General features: G+C 30.7%; 9 protein-coding genes across 9 annotated transcripts; 5 read left to right on the top strand and 4 right to left on the bottom strand.

Moving 5' to 3' along the window:
- The first annotated feature begins 458 nt into the window (after positions 1-458).
- BX663DRAFT_507402 (regulator of chromosome condensation 1/beta-lactamase-inhibitor protein II) lies at positions 459-2,261 on the top strand. Its single transcript, XM_051527341.1, has 4 exons — positions 459-920; positions 977-1,124; positions 1,174-1,883; positions 1,970-2,261. Exons 1-4 carry the CDS (start codon positions 589-591, stop codon positions 2,181-2,183), a joined length of 1,404 nt encoding a protein of 467 aa, XP_051383717.1. The 5' UTR covers positions 459-588; the 3' UTR covers positions 2,184-2,261.
- BX663DRAFT_551410 (uncharacterized protein) lies at positions 2,215-2,746 on the bottom strand (the record flags this gene model as incomplete). Its single annotated transcript, XM_051531279.1, has 2 exons — positions 2,215-2,359; positions 2,448-2,746. The coding sequence occupies 2 exons, from the start codon at positions 2,744-2,746 to the stop codon at positions 2,215-2,217; spliced, it is 444 nt and encodes a 147-aa protein (XP_051383716.1).
- A 222-nt stretch (positions 2,747-2,968) lies between these two features.
- On the bottom strand, positions 2,969-4,481 carry BX663DRAFT_485832 (senescence-associated protein-domain-containing protein; the record flags this gene model as incomplete). Its single annotated transcript, XM_051524636.1, has 4 exons — positions 2,969-3,563; positions 3,618-3,751; positions 3,805-4,078; positions 4,165-4,481. 4 exons carry the CDS (start codon positions 4,479-4,481, stop codon positions 2,969-2,971), a joined length of 1,320 nt encoding a protein of 439 aa, XP_051383715.1.
- Positions 4,482-4,669: 188 nt separating this feature from the next.
- On the bottom strand, positions 4,670-8,743 carry BX663DRAFT_507393 (uncharacterized protein). The gene is made up of 12 exons (XM_051527340.1): positions 8,635-8,743; positions 7,897-8,580; positions 7,788-7,836; positions 6,850-7,716; positions 6,664-6,784; positions 6,224-6,594; positions 6,036-6,148; positions 5,728-5,966; positions 5,447-5,655; positions 5,141-5,378; positions 4,954-5,071; positions 4,670-4,888 (listed from the first exon to the last, which is right to left on the bottom strand). Exons 2-12 carry the CDS (start codon positions 8,357-8,359, stop codon positions 4,749-4,751), a joined length of 2,928 nt encoding a protein of 975 aa, XP_051383714.1. The 5' UTR covers positions 8,360-8,580; positions 8,635-8,743; the 3' UTR covers positions 4,670-4,748.
- Positions 8,744-9,630: 887 nt separating this feature from the next.
- BX663DRAFT_39348 (Centromere/kinetochore Zw10-domain-containing protein) lies at positions 9,631-12,893 on the top strand. Its single transcript, XM_051522195.1, has 3 exons — positions 9,631-12,664; positions 12,736-12,770; positions 12,878-12,893. Exon 1 carries the CDS (start codon positions 9,718-9,720, stop codon positions 12,526-12,528), a length of 2,811 nt encoding a protein of 936 aa, XP_051383713.1. The 5' UTR covers positions 9,631-9,717; the 3' UTR covers positions 12,529-12,664; positions 12,736-12,770; positions 12,878-12,893.
- An 890-nt stretch (positions 12,894-13,783) lies between these two features.
- On the top strand, positions 13,784-15,018 carry BX663DRAFT_39360 (uncharacterized protein). The gene is made up of 2 exons (XM_051522196.1): positions 13,784-13,812; positions 13,914-15,018. Exon 2 carries the CDS (start codon positions 14,002-14,004, stop codon positions 14,896-14,898), a length of 897 nt encoding a protein of 298 aa, XP_051383712.1. The 5' UTR covers positions 13,784-13,812; positions 13,914-14,001; the 3' UTR covers positions 14,899-15,018.
- Positions 15,019-17,192: 2,174 nt separating this feature from the next.
- BX663DRAFT_471752 (uncharacterized protein) lies at positions 17,193-18,667 on the top strand (the record flags this gene model as incomplete). The annotated part of the gene is made up of 3 exons (XM_051524158.1): positions 17,193-17,855; positions 17,950-18,055; positions 18,126-18,667. The coding sequence occupies exons 1-3, from the start codon at positions 17,361-17,363 to the stop codon at positions 18,665-18,667; spliced, it is 1,143 nt and encodes a 380-aa protein (XP_051383711.1). The 5' UTR covers positions 17,193-17,360.
- Positions 18,668-18,831: 164 nt separating this feature from the next.
- BX663DRAFT_39308 (WD40-repeat-containing domain protein) lies at positions 18,832-20,997 on the top strand. The gene is made up of 4 exons (XM_051522194.1): positions 18,832-18,981; positions 19,086-19,907; positions 19,973-20,441; positions 20,531-20,997. Exons 1-4 carry the CDS (start codon positions 18,868-18,870, stop codon positions 20,851-20,853), a joined length of 1,728 nt encoding a protein of 575 aa, XP_051383710.1. The 5' UTR covers positions 18,832-18,867; the 3' UTR covers positions 20,854-20,997.
- Positions 20,998-21,002: 5 nt separating this feature from the next.
- BX663DRAFT_507387 (FAD dependent oxidoreductase-domain-containing protein) lies at positions 21,003-23,855 on the bottom strand. Its single transcript, XM_051527339.1, has 8 exons — positions 23,838-23,855; positions 23,214-23,645; positions 22,976-23,156; positions 22,669-22,832; positions 22,411-22,586; positions 22,136-22,349; positions 21,974-22,063; positions 21,003-21,892 (listed from the first exon to the last, which is right to left on the bottom strand). The coding sequence occupies exons 2-8, from the start codon at positions 23,611-23,613 to the stop codon at positions 21,189-21,191; spliced, it is 1,929 nt and encodes a 642-aa protein (XP_051383709.1). The 5' UTR covers positions 23,614-23,645; positions 23,838-23,855; the 3' UTR covers positions 21,003-21,188.
- Positions 23,856-24,351: the final 496 nt, after the last annotated feature.

The raw sequence follows: 24,351 nt of genomic DNA, 5'->3' as shown, positions 1-24,351 counted from the left end.
CCCTAGGATCTTCAGTCTTTATTGACAGAATCGTTTCCTATAAGCCATTTCAACCTTTATAATTAGAATTGCCATATACTCTCCTTCTTTTTCCCTTTAATTATGCAGATATTAGCGAAAAATGAACGAGTACAGCTTTAACTGTTCAGGGGAACCAAGACTACGCTGCACATTATTGCTTATCAATGGCAACTTTGAAAGTGGTAGAATTGGTGCAAGATCTTTTTTTATATGAAGTAGTGTATTATTATTATTATTTTACTATACTATTCATTAAATACAAATTATTCCTCTCTACATATCTGAAAGATAAAGAATATGAACATGTGCCAAGGTTAAAGACTGCATATGATTATCCAGTAATAACCAAAATATTCCGACTAGTCAATAAAACGCTCAAAGTCGCTTAATAAATTTTATTTAAATCTCTATCTTTATATGTAAAAAAAAAAGGCGTCGTTATTATGCACTTTCATGTGACTTGAATATAATACGTAATATACAACAAACAACGTTTAATTCTAATTTTATTTACTTTTCTTTACTTTACTTTATTTTTTTTCTCCTTCTTCATTATTCTTTAACAATATGCTTGATAAATTCCCAAGGGATATTTTGCTTTCTGATATCATTCCTTTTCTTGATAGCGAATCAATTATTCAATTGTCAACAGTATCAAAGTATTTTTATCTTTTCTTGGCTAATGATGAATTTATTTGGAAGAAATTATGCATAGAAGAGTTCAATATTCCACAAGATAATGCTTATCGAATAAGCGGCTGGAAAAGGTTCTTTAAGGCCCTTAAATATCATGCTAAAGTGTATACGTGGGGTGAGAACCGCGATCAACGTTTAGGTTTAGATCAAACAAATACATCATTTTTGCAACAAGATATGAATATGTTTCGACCTGTATTAAGGTTATTTTATTACATATTATATTAAAATTGTCCTGTCTACTTATTTCTTTCCACAGACATCCTCGATTAAGAGGGTATTCAAGTGAAGTTACAATCCCACAGGAAGTCACAAGTTTACGAAACAAGTCTATTATCGACATAACATCTGGAGGCTGGTCATTTCATGCGCTAGATACATCTGGGTTTGTTTGGATGTGGGGCACAGTAAAGTATGTATATTCATAAATTGTATGTATACTGAATTATACATTAGATACAACAAGGAATTACATCGCGTCAAAGGTTCCCTGTCTTGCTACAAACGGGCAATGAAATACAACCTAAAATTCGGTTTAAAAGCATTTCTAGTGGACGAGATCATGTAATTGGTTTGGCTAAAGATGGCACCATTTGGCATTGGAGTAATCATATTATGCTGCAACGTGTTCAGCTTGATATAGATGCTGAAGTTGTGCAGGTGGCAGCAAATTGGAATTATTCTAGTGTCTTGACTGATAATGGGTTTATTTATATAATACCTAAGCCTGATCAGATTGCTCCTTCTCAAATGAATCAGGAGCCTCATCCAACTCAAATTACATTAGCTGGTATTTCTACGGCTCAACTCAGGTTAAATGATGATGGCAATGATGATAAAATTGTTCAAATCGCTGGTTTAGATGGGTTTACTTTAGCATTAACTCGATTTGGACGTGTGTTAAAATTAAATACGTTAGATCCAATAGCTTTTAGTCAGTCACCTTTAGAGCATGTTACAGAGCTTGTTCATTTTAGTAGTACTCAAAATGAATATAATGATCGACATGGATATATGAAACGATTTATAACAGGTGCATTCAATAATTTTGCAGTTTATACTAAAGATCAAGTTATGCTTGGGAATATTCATGCAACAAAAGAAACAATTCCGAATCAATTAAAAGAATTAGAAAATCAGCAAGTCTGCAAAGTATCTTTTGGCGAGTAAAAATATGTAGAATATACATTTGTACAACACAATACTGATTTATATCTCTATTTTCTTTTCCCTTTTTTTTAAAAAAAAAAAGTTATCATTATGGTGCAATCACCAATCAAGGTAAATTATTCACTTGGGGCAAATATAGTTCTGGTGCTTTAGGACATGGTGGTATTTCAAAAGAGGATCATCCCAAGCCTCAACTAGTTGAAAGTTTAAGTGACAAATTTGTTTTTGCAATTGGGTTTGGTGGCTGGCAAAGTTCAGTATTAGCCATTAATTTAAATGACATGAATGCGGAATAAAAAAATAAAAATAAAAATAAATACAAAGGGTTTATTGTAAGAGTTTTCGCTTTTTTGTCTCTTTCCTTTTTCCTTTATCATATCGTATTTGTATGGGTATTTCTTCCATGTGTTGTATGGAAATGGAATCTTCAGTTTCTGATTTAAATTTTTTTATTAATGATGTTTGATTTACGCTGTATAAAAATGAGATTAGTAAAAACACACACACACACACACACACACACACATGCATATGAAAAAAAAAATAACAGCTGTCATTACGTTAATGCTTCATTTTCTTCTTCCATTATCATTGTATTATATGTTCTACCGCCAATTAATCTCACAGTTAAATTTAAGATAATAGGTCCTTTATTCATAAAATAATTTTGAGTTAAATCATCAGAATCGGTCAAAATTTTTCCTCCTAGTGATCTAATTCGTTGCTGCTCTACACTCACGGCTGTTGTCTTTTCTAGTCGTTGCTTAACATCATAAACTGTACATGGTTCGTTAGTTTTAAAACAAAAACAAAAAGGTCCAAATCCAGAAAATGAATTAATAATGACTTGAAAATACATTTGACAGACTGTCAAAAAGGGAAAAAAAAATATATTTATTTATAAAAAAAAAAAAATAAAAAATAAAATAAAATAAAATAAAATAAAATAAAATAAATATAGTATATGAGTGTGCGTGTGTGTGTTTTGTTTCTTACGTGTTTTTTATGTCAAAAATGAGTTTCAAATAAAACAATAAAACCATCAAAAAATTGGTTCTTTATACAAGTTAGTGATAGATTATTAGATGGAGACGGTTTTATTAATAGTAGCCGTATCTTCTTTTGATTCCTTTGTTTTCTTATCTTCAATCCACTCTTCATTCTCGAATACAACTTCTTTATTCTCTTGGCTTTTTTTACGAAGATCATTTACACCACTTAGAATGACTCTTCTTGAAATACCTCTCGCATCAAAATAGATAAGCATTTCAGCTATATTTTTACCAGTTCCTAATGTCTTTCCAGCCATATAACCAACATCACCGTATTTTTTATGAATCATTTGAACTAGACTATCCCTGGAGGATGTGAGAACAACGGAAGCAGCAGAGGCAACTCCACCTATTATTTTGACAGCAGCCTGTAATGCAGACATACCGAAATGTCGAGAGGCATTCTGAATAGGTTCTTTATTAGTTTCTTCTATTTGTTCTTGATAAACGATTGAATTAATTCCTGATAAAGCTGTTGATACTGCTTTATCTACTAAATTGGCCGTCATTTGTGTTGCTGTACTTGTTGTATTATAGACAATTTCGAGTATTCGTTTTTCTTGATCATTGAGTCGAACAGGTGTCTTTGCTGGTTCAATTTTCTTTTCAATTATTTTGCTTCCACTATATTTAACAGAGTAAGAAAGAAAAAAAAAAGCCATCTATATAATGCTTTACCTAGTAATACCCTTTGCAAGTGCCTGTCCAGCTAAAACAATAGCATGAGCAATCCAATCTGAACCAGTAACCATAGCATCTCCTGACTGATAAAGTAACTTGACTTTTTTAACTTGTGAAGGATCTACCGTTTCCTATATATAATAATATAGTGTTGAGTGTACAATATTTACTACATCCACACTACTATAATTATGACTACATTCATCGTTGTCTCTTGGATATAAACAGGCAATTTTTGTCCTTGTTTATTTTCATGAGAAGTAATAAAATCTTCTTCATCAAGAATATCTTGAGACTCTGTTAAATCTAACTGAACGTTATTTGCAACGACTTGGGTCATTTTACAGGAGACTGGATCAACCATAGCTAATGTATTCTTCATTTGATGTCGATTTTCATATTTAATAAAAAATGTAAGAACATCTTGAAGTTCAGTAAATGCTAATTCATCAGAGGCACTTTTTTTTTTTTTTTCAATATATGTATATACATGTATAGTTTGTTAGTAACATACATAAATGATAATCATATATAATTATATTACCTGCAGTCTATTCTCCATAAACCACCTTCGGCCCTAGGAAATATTAACGTACGATCATCTTGTAACCAAGCCTGTGATCTTGACACTAGAACAATTGCTGCTTTCATTTCATCAAAATAATTATAAAATTGTAATAGTAAAACTTGTTGTTTCGCTAAGGGATCAGAAGAGATGTAGGCAACTAAATGTCCATCGCCTAAAGGTGTTAAACTATCATTATCAAACGATGATACAGAGACTCTATCAATTAGACAAATATGTGTTAAACTATCAGGATCAATTTGATCCATAGTTGGTGTAATGGGTAAATCAGTCATTATATGAATGTATGTATATATGTGTATAAATATTTGTGTATAAATATAAAAAGAAAAACAGATATATAAATCCTTTTTTTTTTCTTTTAAAAAATAAAATAAAATAAAATAAAAGAGGTCATTTTACTGCTGTTACAGTAGCATGTGTAAGCTAAAGATAAAAAAAAAAAATAAGAAATTCTTGTGGAGTCTTAATCATTTATTGTTGTACGCATCAACTGCATAATCTTTTATTATCCCAATTAAGGGGAGAGGGGGAAAAGTAGGTTACAATTGGCATTGACACGTGCAATTACTAACAGGGCAAATAGAATGCTTTTGAAACCATTCAAACATGTGTATTGCATGTCCACCATGTCTACATGTTTGACACCAAGTAAACCAAAGATCAAATCCTGCTGGATCAACTATATAAAAGTAACTTTTTAATATTAGTCTATTCTACTCTATTTTAAAATTTAAACTTCATTACCTTTATGAGTATCATTCATCATGATCGTTTGTCTTAATTGATCTATAGGTGTCCCCATATGCAGTAAACAGAGAGCACACCTGGGTAATGGCTTTCTACAGCTTAAACATACTGAATTCTAATCATATTTTGGACTGGCTGTTAATAAATAAATCGTACATGTGTATGTATATCCATCTATCATTACCTTTTGTTTCCCAGAAGCTCGTCCACCAGGATTGCTTGTTTGTACATTCATTCTCTTTCCTTCTCTATTTCTTGCATTTTGTATAACAAGACTATGACCTAAAGACTGTGCACAAAAATTACAGCGAACATAAATTTGAGGTGGAGCAATCTCACTTGCATTCATTTTTTGTCCACGTTGAATATCAAATTTAGCTCTTTCATGCCACATTTGCCATCGATCCATTAATTGTCGGTAACTTGAACAGGGAGGAAGTTTAGCTTTTTACTTTCTTTTAATCTTTATTATTATTATTTTCTTACTTACTTTTCGACCCAATCTTCTACTCGACCATCTTTAAATCGTTTGGGTACAACATAACTCATAACTAAACTTACTGTTTGAACATCTCCATATCTATCAAGTGATTTCTCAAATAAATCTATTCCTTTCGGTGTTAACCCAGTCACAACTACTCCTTCTACATCTCCTTCTTGAACTAATTCATCTAATATTCTATTCAAATAAGTTGATAACTTGTAATAGAAAAAGGTATATAAGATTTCTTTTCTTCTTCTTCTTTGTTTATTTATGTTTATCATACATACCTCTTCATCATTTAATACACGTAAAGCAACAGCCATACGTTCTCGAAGTGGTAAAGAATGTTCATTTAATACTCGATACCAATCATTAGAAGCAATGAATGCAAATATGGTTTGTAAATAAGGTCTATCTATCATATCATTACTTAATGATTCACAAATTTCTTTCCATGTATTATTTTCTTCTATTCCTTTAGCTTGATAACTTGCTAAAATGGCTGACATTAATTTATGTTGTTGTTCTAGAAAGAAAGAAAAAAAAACAAATTTTATCAAGCTATGTTCCTCTTTTATTTTATTTTATTCTTTACCTTCTTTGGGATCTTTTCCTTTAGCATTACTTAAAGCACTTATAGCTCTTTCAGGAATACCATGAAACAAGGCTAAACCAGCAGCTTTGTCATATTCTCCCTTAGATTCAAGACTATAGATAGATAGATAGATAGATATATTAATTTTAAATCATTTGATATATAGAATAGAGGGAAAGGAGACTTACTCTACTAGCTCTTGTTCAAATTCTCTAATATCTAAAGTAAACCCACAAGTGGTTAAAGCAAGATTTCGTTGCAATAATTTATTCGTTTCTACCATAGGTAATAGAAAACTATCATTCGTTGTTTCTAAATTTTCTACTTCTTTTCGGTTATGAGATATTTGACGAGTTGAATCTAGTCGAGATGAGGCTGAAGATGATGAATGATTTCTATGAGCTTGTGAACTCATCCAAATACCATAAACACCATGAAAACTATAATCCATGGAACCAATTTTAGATAATTTTGATGCTACGTTATCTGCAATCTTGATCCATGTCCATAACTCTCTTAATTTACGATCCTCTTTTATAATTAATAAGTTCTTTGAAGGCTATTTTGCGCAAAAAGAAAAATAAGTAAAAGTTTTTTTTTTTTTTTCAAATAGTATTATTCTACTTACATCCATAGAATATCCTTCTGATAACCTTTTTCTCATTACTACTGAAATGTCATTATTAAGTTCTTTTACTAATGACTTGTCTTTACTTGTTATAATTGATTCTTGTTTACTTATTTCAGATCTATGCATATAATAAACAATTAAACGATACTTTATATATATATGCATATATAATATATCTCTTACAGTGGGTTATCATTATCCAAATGAATGTTTTCTATTATTTTATCTTCTGGAGAAGCTGGATGATAATAGAGTGATCCTATTTTACCAGTCATCATCATACCTCCTTTAGGTTGCCAAGCAATTTGACATGTCTCTTGTACTTTAATAGATTCGAATTTCCCGTCTGTATGTATAGTTAATATATGATGTGTGTTTGGTAAGGATGAACTGGAATGAGAAGGTGGAATAAAGACAAAGGAGGCAAATCGTTTCATACTTGACTTTGTTTTACGACTTTTCCAAAGTACAGGAATGCTTAAGGTTTCATCATCTGATAATGTTTGAAGTACACTCTGAGATAAACCTCTCTCTAACTTGTTCATATTTGTAGATGCATTCATTGAAAGAGGTGTTGTATTAGAATGAATCGTAGTCGTTGGCCTTTGAACAGATGAATTTAATGCAGCTTGTAAAGAACTTGTTTCTTGTATATCCCATAAATCAATATGGCTTTCATCTTTTGTTAAAGACGCTAAAAATCCAGGCTGAGTACGTGAAAATACAATCTTTGAAAGATTGTTTTTATTTTCGGGGCTTAGTGTTAATACTGCTTCATTATTTTTTCTAATATCCCATAATTTAATGATTCCTTCCTCTGTATAAGATCCAAATCGATAAGGACAAAATGGATCGATAGCAATTCCATGTATTGCCTTTGTCGCAAATTGTAAAGGATAAGATCCAAGATCTGCTCGAATGTCATATACTCGAACGTATTTATTACCCATGCCTGCAATAAGTAATGGTGCATTCTCATGTTCTGACCAAGCACAAGATGAAATAGCTTCTGATGAACCATATTGTCTTATAGGGCCCTGTTCTCGTGATCTATAATAATAAAATTAGTAACAAAAAAAAAAAAGAAAAAAGAAAGAGGATATGATTATATAACTATTTACCCAGAATTTGGAGATGAAATAGGTGGAATATCATTATATCGTGCTCTATCTACATTTAATAAGAATTTGATCAATATGCCAGCTTCATTTATTTTTATTTTTGTTTTACCCTCATAACTGTCTGTATGATTATTATTTCTTCCATTATCTATTCTCCATTGGTTTGTAATAGAAGCACGAGATTCTTGTTGTGTAAAACCTCTTACAACTGGAAAGGCTACTTGTGCGTTAGGCGTTTGAGGTCCAGTAGGTGTATTACAATAACTATCTATAGATCGAGTAACATCCCAAACTAAAAGACATGGATCATTACGTACTTTATCAAGTCCGGCAGCTAACAAATGAGGATGTGTTTTTGAGAAAGATACTACATTACTAGAACGAGATAATTTTACGCCTAAAGAAGGATATTGCTTTGGTTGCTGATGATGAATGAATTCTGTATTATTATTTGTAATACTAGTATTAGTATTAGTATTAAAATGGGATGTTCTTGCTTGTTGTTGTTGTTGTTGTGTAGGTATATCAAGTCCGTCTGAGTTGGGATAATCAGTTAAAGAATGCTCTTGCATTCGTACAAGTAATGTTCTTCCTGTCGTTAAGCCGACTGCTACTAAATCTGGATAATTAGGATCTGGAGACCAATCAGCACACTAAAGATGTAGGTTGTCAAAAGAAAAAATAAAGGACAGAAAGAAAGAAATATGCCATATATATATATATATTATACCATCATTAAAGTAATATCTGGTATAGTTGATATATAACGTGCTCTTCCTGGTGAGTCATTTGTCTAAATCAAATAGATGAGTATGATATAACAATGTGTACCATAGAATAATATTACTTCTGGAATCCAATCATATAATTTTAATTCAGTTCCACCAGCAAGAAATTGGTTTTGACCTTCATGAGGTGACCAAATGATGGATCTTTGAACTACAACCATAATAAATAAATATTTTCAGAGAAAAAATAATAAAATAAAATTAATATGCTGAGTTACACATTAATGACACTTTCTGTGAAATTATTATTTTTTTTTTTTTTTTTTTTCACAATAATAACAATAGAAATGTTCTCCTTCTTTCAAGGCAACATGCAATCTATTATTGGTAGAGCAGATTTTAGTATAATTGAAACAGTCAAGTGTAAAATAATTTTAAAAATATAAGGACTTATAATCTCATACTTGTATAAAGCATTTCAACTTCAATGGCAGTTTTAAAAGAAAACAAGCATTACTCAAATAAAGCCTTAAATTACAAGAAATGTTTTAGAAATTAAAAAAAAAATGACTATTATAGTCTACATTACTTTAGCCGTTATAGATGAATATTTACAAATAAAAGATAAACAGAGAAGAAGAAGAAAAAAGCATCTTAACGTCTATTTGACTTTATTAAAAAGATGAATAATAATTTATTTATTGTTTTTTTTTTATGAATTCTGGTTTACTTTTTTGTCATTTTCCCTTTTGTTAAAGAAAATCATAAACATCTAACGACTGCATAAGTTCTCTTGAAAGTTTCTCATTCTATTTACTACAGAATAATTTCAAAATAAAATAAAATAAAAGGTTTATATTATTATAACTTTTTTTGACTAAATAATCTACAAAGCTTCGAAATAAATTAGCATAATTTCTCTCATTGTTAGTCTTTGCTGATTTGGTATGTTGCTGATAAACTCTACTATTTTCGAAGCAAACATATTTTATAAAGAAAAGCATTTTCCAAAAAAAGGAAAAAAACACCTCCGCAAGTTGCGCATATTTTTTTGTTGAACGTATTTTCCTTATTTTTTTTTTTTTTTTTTTTGCTTTTTTTTTTTTAGCAAGTATTATCACTGTCGACTTGTATTCATTTATTTTGGAAATAAAAAAATAAAAAAAAAAAAAAAAAAAAAAAAAAAAACTGATTTAAAAAGCATGCCACCTATTAGATCATTAGAAGATGCTTTTCTTTCTCAGTTAATTGAGGATGAGAACATTCAAAATGTCATCTTGAAAACAGATGTTGAAGTTAATTCGTTAGTCTCTATTTTAAAAAAACTCAATTCAACTTCAAACGCGTTACAACAAGAATTATTCGAGCAAGTGCAATCTCATTTCGAGCAGTTTGCATCATCTTATAATACAAGTCAAGATATACAAGCTCAAGTTTTGAAAATGACCTCTCAAGTATCAGAAACCGAAACAATAGTGTCTGAAACACAAAAGCAAGCAACAACGACAATTGAAGCATATCAACATGCTTTGCTTGAATCACAAAAGAATCAAGCTAGAATAAATGCATTACAAAGGATTGAACAAATATTAGAATTAATTGAATGTATTCATGATGAATCAAGTCGATACACTTATTTGGATTCTGTTAACCATTTAATTCAATTGAAACATATTCTAGCAAAAGATTGGAAGGATGATGATCCTAGTAATAGTACTCAAATTAAAGAAATAATACTCTCTCGTGTTGAGCAACTCGAACAATCGATTGTTCTAAGTCTTCAAGAAGGGATTCATACTGCTATTCAATGTAGTTTGGGCTCAATACGTGTATTCTCCTTCTTTCAACCTAATTTAAATACAAAAGTGCAGTTGTCTGATATCTTTCAATCGTTATATCAACTAGGTTTATTACCTGAAGAATGGATGAATGTTCAACGTTTGGTATTTAAAAATATCTTTATTCCTTATTTCGAAAAATCCGGTAGTAGAATACAAATAGAAAATGTTCAAACTGAGTCTGCAGGCACAGGAGGTGTATTACAAATTATTCGTGACACTACTGATGAAGATGAAGATGGTTATGTCGAACCAATATCGATGATAAACGATATGGAACTTATTTTAGATTTTCTTTATTCTAATTTTTTCAATAATAGTGATAACGACAAAGACATGAAGCTTTTATTCGGTAATCTATTTTTACCCGAATTAATAAACTTGATGATTAGTAAAGGTATTGCACCAGCGATCCCGTCTACAAGATCCAACTTATCCGATTTTAAGCGTGTAGCAGATAGTGTTATCAAGTTTGAAAATAAATTTGAAGATAAATATGGCTTCCAAACAAAGGATACAATACTATTAACAGATTATGTAAAAAATATCGATAAACATTATGCTAAGAAACGAAGCGAACGTATATTGCAGGAAGGAAGAAAAGTAATGCTTCGACGGCTTTATGATACAGACAAGACAACTATAAAAGGGCAAAAAGAGAATGAACCTATTTATGAATGCCAGATTACTCAAACACCTGAAATATTATCTGTTTTGATATCTGATACCTTGTCAGAAGCGTTTGATTTACTGCATGATTCTCATACTATCTCAGCTAACACATTAGTGGACGGTCTAGGCGATTTATTAGATATGTATCGAGCAATCATGCCCAGTTATCATCGAACACAGTATCTGATGAGCCCAGCCAATTCTCTTGTATTTAGAAATGATTGTCTTTGGTTAGCTAATCAACTTGAGACAAAACTGTCTCCAAATGCTTTGCATTCGTTCCCACAATTGTCAGTACTGTTAAAGGAATCTATAGAACGCCTCAAGGAATTAGGCAATGCTTGGCATGAATTAACAATGACTCAGAGATTAGAAATGATACAAGCCTGTTTAGATCAATTGAATGGATTTTCTGGTATGATGGTAATGGAAAATGTTGATAAATTTCAACAAGTGTGTGAGCAAGTAATTTCGCAAGTCATTGACTTGGTATTACTCTTTGCAAAGGAGGTGCGACCTGTGATTGATGAAGTCCTGTTCTTAGATATGTTGGGCCGTATCACTGAAAGTATCTTGAATAGATTGATCAAGGATATTGAAGCAATAAAAGATATAGGAGCAGAGGAGTCACATGTGATTGCACGTGCTCTTAATAGTTTTGCTCAACTCGTGGGGGCATTTGACTTACCAACCAGTGATGCGACTGAATCCTTTGTTTCTGAACTTGTCCCAAGTTGGCACAAATTTTGGCTACTGAAGGATATTTTAGAAATGAACATGCGTGAAATTATGGAAAGCTTTCATCGTGGTGATCTTCATATGTTCGAAAAAACCGAGTTGATTGGGCTACTCTGTAGCTTATTTGCTGATACAAATTTGAGAGAATCCAATATTGAAGAGATCAAGGGAGGACAAAGCTCCAATCGATATGAGACACCACCATCCTATACTGCAAAGATACCCAGCCAGCAAGAGCAATCATCTACTTCTTTTGCTAGTCCACCAGCGTCTACACCTGCTGTATCCAGTACTTCTGGATCCATTCATTCTGGATTGCAGTATACACTTGACGATGATTTAGAAGAAACAGAAATAGGCTGGAAAGATGATGATGATGATGATCTGTTCAAGGACGATACATATCAGTCTTTATTAAATTCATCTGCAGAGAATAACTCTACAGGGCATTCACGTTGTATTTCATTAGAGCCTTCCCAAACAATGGATATAGATGATACAGCTGATGGGTGGAGTGATGCAGATGAAGATGTGTTTAAGGATGATAAATTAATAGGTTCATCACAATTAGTAGACGAATTGCCCACTTCTTTTAAAACAACACATGATGAAGGCTCTAAAAATACGATACCAACAGTACAAAAGCCCTCTATCTCTTTATCAGCACCAGATTTAGATATGCAAGAGTTAGAAGAAGGTGAAGGATGGGGTTGGGATGATGATGATGATGATATTTTTAACGAAGAAGAAGAAGATATAAAATAACAAGATCGCTAATTATGTATACATAATTCTACAACATACAGAATTAGAATAGATAATCAATAAAATCCATTGAATTGTACATATAACAAGAACATATACATGTGTGTGTGTGTGTGTGTGTGTTGTAATAATGTATGTATGTATATCTTCCTTTTTTTTTAATTAATTTAACTTTGTAAAGTCTTCATTAGTCTAACAAAGTTATAGTTTTTCAGCAAAAAAAAATAAAAAAAAAAGATATGGTAACACATGCTATTAATTGAAGTTACAATTTTTTTTTTTAATTAATATGGACATAATTTCTTATCTTTTTCTTCTTCTTCTTTTTCTTCTTCTTTATCATTTTGAGAAAAGAATTCTTTTTAAAGATAAAAAAAATGTCCTTACTAAGAAACTCTCATACTCCGACTATTCCTACACGCTCTCCATTTCGAATCAGAGATTCACAATTAGCAAAGATTCAAAAATTGAATCAAGGTAAACGATCTTTTTTTTTTCTTTTTCTTTTCAAATATGGTTTATATATGTTAACAACCTGTAGTGGATGACTGGAGTATGGCATTAGAGTTAAATGATATGTGGAATCTAAAATCAACACATAGTAACAACACTAAATACAAAGCTTTATCCTTTTCTCCTTCTTTTGCAGAGAATCAACTATTAACTCAACTATTAATATCACAAGCTTTATTGGCTTCAAATGATTACAAATTATTAACTTTTGATGAAATGGAAAAGCTTAAAAAGGTAAAGACAAGTTCATAAAATAGAAGGGGTTCAATTATTATAAACTAGTTTATCATGTCTTCATTTAGGAATTATTAGATACTCACGAACATTTAATGCATCTATCCAGGAACATCAAATTAGAGACTCATATAAAGAATATATCAAAAACATTAGAGAATGTTAATCTTAAGAATAGTAGACATTCAATTCTATATTTACAAAATGAATATCGATTCCATGAACAAAAACTCAAATTAATGATAAACCAAGTGGAAATGTTAAAGAAACGAGAAACTGAGCTACAAAGGACTTTATTAGAACATACAGCTGCTGTTCTAAATAAAGGCTTACATAACAAAATGAAACTATCAACAAACGATACGATAGAGGATGAAAAAAGGATTTTCATGTTAGAAAATCAATTATCTGAAATAGCAAAAAGAGTCAATTTTATCTGTACTGAAAGGATCCAACTAATGATATCACCTAACAGTAGTACAATTCAAAAATTACTTGAACTCGAAAAATATGCAAATCGACAGGACAATATATCGAGTAAAAAGTAAAAGCCTTTTTTTTTAATATTCTATTAATGATCTTGTAATCGACTACTAATCATTAATTTTTTTTTTTTTTTTTTTTTTTTGCAAATGTAGCTATCTAAATGAACACTTAAAATTTGAAATTAATAACCCATTAGACATACGATTTCAAAAGAATCAACTTTTATCGAGGTTAATCGATATGGAACATATCTCGACTAAATTATTCACACAAATGACCCATTATCCTCAGCGTGAAATGGCTCTCAAATTAGAATTATTACAATACAAGACCGAATCAATAGAAATGCAGATTTGGAAAAAGAAAAGACAAAGAGATGAAGACCCTGAGCAAATTTCAAACAGTAAATTACAATATCAAAATCAACTAAATGAGCAAGTAAAGTTTTATCAATCTGAAATTGAACAGCAATCTATTTTGATACAAAGAGATCAGCAGTTATGTCAAAGACTAGAAAATGATTGTGAAAGACTTGAAACTGAAAATAATCGTTTAGAGCAAGTGTTAAAAGAGAAATCTCGGATATTAGATACAAAAGATAATAAAATCACTCAATTAAATAATGAAATAACGAACTGTCAATACAATCCTAATAGTAGTAAAATAAAGGAAAATAAAATGAAGCAAGATTTTGAAATAAAAGATAAAAATTGGGCATCACATACAGCACAGATGGAAGATAAATTTGATTTACTTTTAGACAATTTTGATAAGTTAACCAACAAAGCAATTGAATTTGATTCACATAGAATGAAATATGATCGAACTATAGAAGAGCTCAATAAAACTATTTATCAGCTTGAACTAGAACTAATGAATGAAAAAGTGGAAAAGATAGGTTATGGGGGCAATTTTAATAGTGACTCACCTGCTACAACTGTTGGTTTACGTAAAGAATTCCGGATATTAGTAGCTGATATCAAAAGAACGCATCAACTTCGAATGGAGCAAGAAGCTGAAGAAATTCAAAGATTAAAAGTTCAAATAGAAGAATTACAACGTAGTAACAATGTAACTTTTCAATATAAACAACGAAATGACATGGCAATTCAAACAGAAGCATATACAAACAATTGAATAAAATGCATTTCTATTTCTCTAATTTTTATCCTTTATATACCTGTATCATCATAATGCAATTGTATATTTTATTTTACTATTTATATTTTAATTAGAGAAGAACAAGACAGATATCTTGTATGACCATTTTCACTATTTCTTTTTAGACTATATGAACTTGTATTATTGAAGAAGTCTTATTTACATACAGTGAAAGATGAGAATTGATTCCTTACTGTATACGTGAATGGCAATAAAACATTTGTGAATACAATATATTTTTAAATTTTATAACGGTATATATAGCATTCTTCTTATTGAGGGTCTACAAAACCTACTTTTTCGTTAGTAATTAATAAGATATTCTAATACGTTCATTATCACAACATATATTTGTATATATTAAAGTAACCCCCTTATTAATTGAATTTAAATCACTAGAATTTCAAAGTGGGATAATGTTATTCCATTTTTCTTGAAGAAGGTAACCTTAATATTCCGATAGCATTAGTAGAATCTTCGAGCAACTCTACGTATCTTTCGACAACTAAAGAATGCTACAGATAATGTCGAACTATATTGAAATGTACAAAATATGTTAGTAAATATTCCAATTATTATAATAAAAAAAATAAGGCTTTTAAAATAGTATAAATTTAACAAATTAATATTCAAATCGGTATATCCAGTATTCTCCCTTCCGTCTCCCCTCCTTTCTTTTTCTGCTATGATAGACAAACGGATCCATTTTGATACTTCAAAAAAAAATCTGATGAAAGCTATATTGTTTCTTTCTAATGCCCTACTAATATGACATTATTGATCGAGTATATAAAGAGAATACTAACAATCTTAATGTAGAAAAAAGATACTGTTAAGCAGGCTTTGGAATTTCGGCAATAATAAAAAATAATGTCAATTTATAAATGTATTTTATTGTCCTTTTCAACAATAATATATAATATATATTTAAGATCAAGCATGAAAAGTGAAAGGACAGCAAATGAATATTTGATCCTGTGAAGGAGGGAGAATCAACTTATTATGTTGAAAGCGTAGCAAAGTATAGATTATAGACCGTCGTATTCGCCAAGGAGTAATGGATTGTGAAGATTAAGTTCTTTATTTTATTTGTTAACGAAAATTAATTCAGAAGGAATGAAATGGGGTTAACGATTATAATCTATGATATATTTGCATAATTGTACAGTATAGTACTAAGATAAGAGTCGTATTGAAACGTAAAATAGTTAATGGGGTCATATCCTGTTAGTCTATTGAATAAAGTAGTAATAAAAGTGGTGTTAGATTATAAAGAGGTGAAGTTACAGACAGAAGAATCTGATGCTTTTGTGGATCATTTGAATATGATAACTCTTCTAACATTAATATTTATTTAGTAGCATTTAGATAAATCATAGAATAGTATTCTAAATTATATTAATAATCAATATACAAAATGACAATATGTAAACGTCGTCGATAAGAGCCAGATTATAATACTATATGTTGAATATTGTAGGATTTTAAATTTTTAAAGGTTAACGCTCTAAATTTAGTCATATACCGACTCAAATACATCATATTAGTTAACGATTGTTTTGCTAATAGAACTAGGGATTTACAAGTAGTAGAGGAAATATATATAATATTTTAAGTAAGCATAATTAGCCAATTTATTTAATCTAAAATACATATTGACTCTACAGTTTTTTTTTTTTTTTCTTAAAAGAATACAGAAAAAAAACAAGCATTAAGCTGTGGATATTATTTTTAGTTACAAATAGTAATGAATTAGTATATTACTTGTCTTATGAAAATTGGCATGGAAATATAAAAATAAATGAAGAAAAAAAATTTTTTTCTTATTTCCCTGCTTTTAGGCATTACATTATACTCTTTATATTTTAAAATAATTTCCCAAACGTATAAATGTTGATTGTAGAATAAGAGTTCATTTTATCTTATTATATATTGAGTATAATAATGGCCACTGCATCCTTTTTTGTGAATAAAGAATAATAACTTTTATTCCAGCTAGGTACCTAATAGTAAGTTATATATGTGCGTAATATATTCATTATACGGTTTTGCTTGCATAAGAGATATTCTAAAATGATAATTACTATATAATCTGCAGGTTACATATTCATTATAGAATGCTAATTCTGACTTATTTTTATATACTGTATATTATATGCCTCCAATAAATATTGCAATAACGAATTTATTGGGCCTTTTACACTTCAAATGAAATTGCATTGGATTTTATTAGATTAGTACTACATGTAACAGAATAAAGGAGGTAGGGGAGAATATTAATATTTTTTTTTAATTATCTGTTGTATAAAGGTCAAGATGTTCTTCATGATATTTATCCGATAAATTAATTTGATTATGATACTAGAACTATCATATATAAATGGACATCCTTTTTTTTTCTCATTCATTTTTTTTTCTATAACTTATTAAATACAAATATGGTCCGTTCAACTACTTTTCTTACTATTATATCTTCTTCGTTTCTAATTTATACTTCTGCGTTACCCATTAACAAACCCAGCCCTACTATTTTAACTACCATACACAACGGACTTATTACAACCAAAACCAGAGGAGTCCTTGCTAATGCTTCACCTAATTATCTTCCTAGCTTTCCTTATCATGGATTTAAGCCACTCCATCCTATTCCCACTGGTCCAATTGATATCAGTAATCGATCTTCAATTATCAAAAGAGAGAATTACCCTGAACCATGGGTACAACCTGATGTAAATCATCCCGAAGTTCAAGCTGCTATTAACTCTATCGCGTGGAATCATGTACCAAATTTTACTCCCCGTACTGCAAATATGGAGTATGATGTTGGTCATGATGAGGCTTGTTGGTGGACGAAATCCGGATGCACTACACCTAAGGTTCAAGAGCTACCGATGGATACTAAATACTGTAAAAAAATAGGAGATTTTGGTTTGGTAACGCGTCATAGCACACACACACACATATATATATATATGTATATATACACTGCTTTTTATTTATCTAATATTATTCTATATTAATACTTAGACATATGATGATGGGCCATTGTTGCCACAAAGTCCAGAAGATGTTTGGGGTGAACCTCGACTTTATGATTTTCTTGCAAAGTATAATCAAACTGCCACATTATTTTGTGAGTATAACAAAAAAAAAGGTTAAAGTTATAGGCATTGACTTGCATATGTATATATTTTTTTTGAAAGATGTTGGTTCCAATGTTGTTAACTTTCCGGAGGCTGCGGTTCGTGCTCTCCAGTCAGGACATACACTTTGTGTTCATACATGGTCACATCCCTTAATGACAAGTTTGACAAGTCATGAAATTGTTGCACAGTTATATTGGACCTTAAGAGTGATTAAGGAAGCCACTGGAGTAACAACAAGGTGTTGGCGCCCACCTTATGGTGATGTAGACGATAGAGTTCGTGCCATTGCTCATCAAATGGGTTTATCAACTATCCTTTGGGATAGTGATTCATTTGATTGGGGACTGCCTTCTAGTGCAAATGGTTTTTCTGGTACTTACACTGAAGAAATGATCGATGGCTTCTTCCAACAGTGGATTGATGATAGAAAAGCAGGCGTTGATCAGCAAGGTCGTATCGTCTTAGAGCACGAAGCAAGTAATATGACAGTGGCTATTGCGGAAAAATGGCTCCCAGAACTTAAATCGACATTCAATGTGAAAAGAGTTCATGATTGCGCCCCTGAACTTCCTAACCCCTATTGGGAATTACCAATTTAATTTTCCTCTTCTCCTTTATTCTTTTACATTTAGACATATTAATATTCTCTAGAATGTTGTAATGTACATAAAATTAATAAACTAGTCACACTTTATTTAGCACTAAATACACCCTGCAAATCGATTTGATATGTACACATATTTTTTTTTTTTTTTTTTTGTACTTTTTTTTTTCCGAACGCCTTTTAATTATATAAAGGATGGATTTACTTAATAATTACGGATCAAGTGATGAAGAAGATAATAATACCATTGCAACCCTAAAGCAATCTTCATTAATAAAGGTTAACTCAGTCCCCGATACAGGATTTGATGTAAGCTGTTCATTTTACTTTTGTTTTTATCTTTTGTCATGACTTTCTTAATTTAATTAAATAAAACAAACAAATTCATTTTTTTTTTTTTTTCCTTACAGGAGCATATATCCGGAGCCTTATACACAGCGCCAACAGCTACAGAATTAACTGTGAATGTACCATATAACGACATGAATCGACCTGTGTTAGGACCTGACAATCCTTTTTCACAACGACAACTAACAATTCAAAATGTAGTTAACGGTCATGTTGAACAGCAAGCCATTTCTGAAATGGACTTTCGAACTCAATACCGTACATTTGAAACATATGGATATGCACGCGATCCTTCTCTTAACACGACAAATAACTTTGCTGGACAGACTGGTGAAGGCTTGATGGGCACAGGTTATGTAGGTAACTTGACAAATGCAACCAAGTTGGGAGGTGTAACTATTCATGATCGAGTCAATCGAGATTTACGACCTAATAAAGACGCACGTAAAAAGCGTAACAAAAAAGGTAAATTGGATCAAGTGGATGGACCTGACGCGTATATGGGACCCTGGGCTGGTTACGAGGATGATAATGTAGGTATTCCTACTGGTTTAAATGAAGAACAAGTAGAACAAACTGAAACAATAACAACACAAGCTCCTGCAAAAGCAACTGAATTTTCAGTTAAAAATATTGCTAATGAGACACATACAGAGACAACCATCTTCCATGGAGCCTCAGAACATGATTATTTGGGACGTACTTATATGGCAGTACCTCAAGATGTAGATGTTAATTTGTTTGGTGAACCTGGTCAAAAAGAAAGTTTCATTCCCAAGAAGTTAATTCATACCTGGGAAGGACATGAAAAGGGAGTTTCTAGTATTAAATTCTTTCCTAAATCTGCTCATCTTCTACTTAGTGCTGGTATGGATAATCAAATTAAGGTAAAACTTAAAAAAGTATGTTAGATATATTCATTACATATTGAACCATTTCTCTATATAATTAGATTTGGGATGTATATCATGATAGAAGTCTTCTTCGTTCATATCTAGGGCATTCAAAGGCAGTTAGAGATATTGCATTTAATAATGATGGCACAAAATTCTTGAGTGCAAGTTACGATCGTAATGTGAAATTATGGGATACAGAAACAGGAAAATGCATTCGTACATTTTCTACTGGAAGATTACCTTATTGTTGTACATTTAATCCAGCTAAACAAAATATTTTTTTGGCTGGTTACTCTGATAAAAAGATTGTTCAATTCGATATAAATACAGGAGAAATTACACAAGAATATGATCAGCATTTAGGTGCAGTGAATACCATTACCTTTGTTGACGAAAACCGTCGTTTTGTTACAACTTCAGATGATAAAACAATGCGTGCATGGGAATTTGATATTCCTGTTGTTATTAAATATATTGCAGAACCAGATATGTATGCTATTCCTGCAGTGACACTATCACCTAATAGTAAGTAAAAAGATAGTAATGTACATACATGTATATATATATATATATATATATATATATTCTAAAATACATCTATTTCTGGTTTATAGAAAAATGGCTCGCTTGTCAGTCATTAGATAATCAAATTCTTATTTATGGTGCTCGTGATAAGTTTAGATTAAACAGAAAGAAAAGATTTGCTGGTCATCTTATTGCTGGTTATGCTTGTAAACCTGGATTCTCACCTGATGGAAGATTTATCAGTAGTGGTGATTCTAATGGCAATGTTTGGTTTTGGGATTGGAAAACGTGTAAAATTTTGAAAAAGCTTAAGGCACATGAAAAAGTTGTTACATGCACTGAATGGCATCCTCATGAAACTTCAAAGGTGGCTACCTCTAGTTGGGATGGATTGATTAAATATTGGGATTAAAATTTGTTGTTTTTTTTTATTCAAATATTACGTATATATAATGTTAAAAATTTGTAATGAATATAATATATGTGTATGATATTGACAAAAATGGCTTTAAAGTAGAGTAGACCGTCTTTATCTTATTAGTATAATATATATTTTATTATGATCATTGAAATACATGTTTTGTAATAAGGCAACGAGTTAGATTTAATGCTAATATAATATAGCAGCAGGCAGGCAGATAGGAAAAAAATAAAAATAAGAATTAGATATCTATAGAAAAAATAAAATGAAATAAAGGAAATAATAGATTTTGTCTATGAGGAGAGGGGGGGATAAAATGTATATCCTTATTTAGTTTCAACAAAGAAATGCTTAATTTTATCTTCGCTAAGGCCCATTGAAGTTAAGAAAATAGAAGCTTGTTTAAGCTCTTCCTTTTGTCTTGTCTCGTCCCATTTGAGTTCTTCTGACATAATTTGAATAACTTTAGGAAGTGCCTGTAGAGCAGCATTAGCATTTAAAAAGGCTAGACGTGTACGACGCGCTAGAACATCTACTGCAGTGCAAGCAAGCTCTTGTCTAACAACATATCTTATTTCGGCTTCGATATAGGGATAGTTATGTGAAATACGGTTACCATATTTAGGCCAAGTCATGGAGGTAGAATCGTTAATAGAAGCAACTTCCCAAGCACGATTACCATAACTACGAGCAAGATGTTGAGCTACTTCTGTATCCATGCCATACTCCTGAACTAATCTAATAAACATTGTATCATTGTATCCTTTACTGCCAATCAATTGAATATGCTCTGTTTGACATTTTTGCTTAGGATTAAGATTGAAAACTTCAATAGCTTTATTTACGGTCTCTTCTGCCATAGCACGATAGGTTGTCCATTTACCACCTGCAATCGTAATCAATTTGTTTTCACTAACATTAATCATATGGTTGCGAACAAGGGACTCTGTATTTTTTGCATTAGGATCTCTTACTAATGGACGGATGCCCGACCAAGCAGCAAGAACATCACTACGACGTACCTTAACATCTTTATATTAAATAAGTATTTTTTTTTTGTTTGATTACTTGTATATATTTTTTTTTCTTTCATTTAGTTGTAAAATTTTACCTGGACTCAAATAATGAGATACTTCATTTAAAATCCAATTGATTTCGTCTTCCTTAGGCATAGGATTTTGAGTAACCTCAGTAGGGGAATCTATGTAAGATTACATAAGATAATTTATCCTTTTTTTTTTTTACTCCGAATAAAATTAGCCTTTTTTTTTACCTGTAGTACCAGCAATCGTGTTACCCTGCCATGGTAAAAAGAAAATAACACGGCCATCACTTGTAGCAGGATCTAGTAATCCCATATTTCTTGGGCTATAATAGTTGGGAAGAATGATATGAACACCAGCAGATGGAGCAACAATGTCCATATTTTGAGTATCATCCATCTTACGAAGACTGTCAGTAAAAGGACCAGTTGCATTGATGACACCCTACAAAATACATAATATGTAAAACAAAACTATTATAATTTTTTTGGCAGTTTCTATTCACCTTTGCTTTAACATCCCACTCATCACCACTAATATTATCTCTTAATTTTGCACCATTTATATTCCCCTCATTATCTTTAGTTAAGTCTATGACTTCACAATGATTTGCCACAGTTGCACCATAGCATATAGCGGTCATAGCTAAGGCAACATTCATTCTTGCATCATTATGTTGGCCTATTAACATAAAGTTTTTTTTTTTTTTTTTTTTTTTTTTTTAGTATGGAATTATATTTGATCTCCGTATTTTATAACCTACCATCATAGTAAACTAAAGCACCTACTAATTCGTCATTCTTTAACATAGGAAAAGCTTCAAGAGCCTTGGAACGAGTTAAAAAGTAACTACTTTCTAATGATTCACGACCTGCAAATATATCATATAATTTACAGCCAAACCAATAATAAGGTACTTGCCACCATCTTTTTTTTTAAAAAAAAACGTAATAAAAATAGTGTAATTAGTTTAGATTATCTTTTTTAAATTAAAATGTATATTATCCCGATATTTCCCTCCCCTGAAAAAAATAAAATAAAATAAAATAAAGACGTAATATATGACTTACTTATAAACTGGAAGCATAATCGGTAATTGATCAGAAAGATGAGGAGCAATATCTAAAAATATCTTTCTTTCATGAAGGGCTTCACAAACAAGAGCGTATTGTTCATAATCAAGTTCCATAATTGCTTTTTGTAAATATCTAACACCGCCATGAACTAATTTTGTCGATCTCGAAGACGTACCTATTTTTTTTTTTTTAGAAAAAATAAATAAATAAAACATTAGTAATATAGATTTACCTGAAGCAAAATCATCCCTTTCAACCATAGCTACCTTTAATCCACGAGTAGCAGCATCAACAGATATACCAGCCCCCGTAGCTCCTCCTCCAACAATTAATAAATCATAAGGTTCCTGGTTTTTATCTTTTAATTTTTGGATCATTTCTTCACGTGAAGGTACATTCCAAAAGTCACGATCCTGTTGTTGTTGTTGTTCCTGAAGTGCTTCAGCAAAGGCTTTATTGTTTGTTATCAACAGAGAAGGTAAAGTTGAAGTTTGTTCTTGAATTCTTATTGTTCTTTTATATACATTGTCAGCATTTAACTTGTCTTTCATATAATAAGCAAAACTAGCTGTAGCAGTTGTAGCAGTTGCTAATGTTATAATCTTTTGTGTTTTTGATAATTGTCTCCACATTTTGTGTGTGTGTGTGTTGTTTTTTTTTTTTTAAGTAAAAGAAAGAAAAGAAAAAAAAATAATTTCCCCCTAAAACTATTCTTACTTATTTATAAAGCATAATAACTATATGCTATTTGCTTATCAGCATGTGTATATTGTATGGCTCGGGAAGCTTTTTTTTTTATGCTTGTTACTTTGAATAAGTTTTGATATTTCCCCGGAAAAAAAAATTAATACTCAGAGTTTTTTTTTTTTTTTTTGGTTTTAATAAAAATCAATTCTTTTAATAATTTTGGAACTTGCACAGCCTACTATATAATGTTTAAATATTTTTATTTTTGTTTCGCTATCATTAAAATAAAGAATTATAATACAAGTCACTCTTTTATTTCATTTTATTTTATTAGGCGGTGTAAACTAAGTTTAAAATGATAAATAAGTCAACATGTATACTGTATAATTAATTACTTGTATTTAAAGTAAACTTTTACGTCACATATTGATCAGGACTATATTAGCAGTTTTAAATAGCATACTTCTCGGTACATCGTAAAACGAAAATTACGATTAAATATTTTTGTTTCATTGAATGAAAAATTAAAACCCATTTAAGCATATAATATAACAATATTGGATTGCCAGGGTCAGATCAAAAAAAAAACCTTTTGATAGACTAAAAGGAAAATGAACAAAGAACAATATCTTTAAATACTAGACTGATTACTGTATAACCAAGTGATTAAGTCAGTACCAAGA

The sequence above is a fragment of the Cokeromyces recurvatus genome, assembly GCF_025118155.1.
Source record: "Cokeromyces recurvatus strain NRRL 2243 chromosome Unknown BX663scaffold_10, whole genome shotgun sequence".
Classification (NCBI taxonomy): Eukaryota; Fungi; Mucoromycota; class Mucoromycetes; order Mucorales; family Mucoraceae; genus Cokeromyces; species Cokeromyces recurvatus.
Note: the sequence above shows the minus strand (reverse complement) of the source record. Positions and strands in the feature narration are given on the sequence as shown.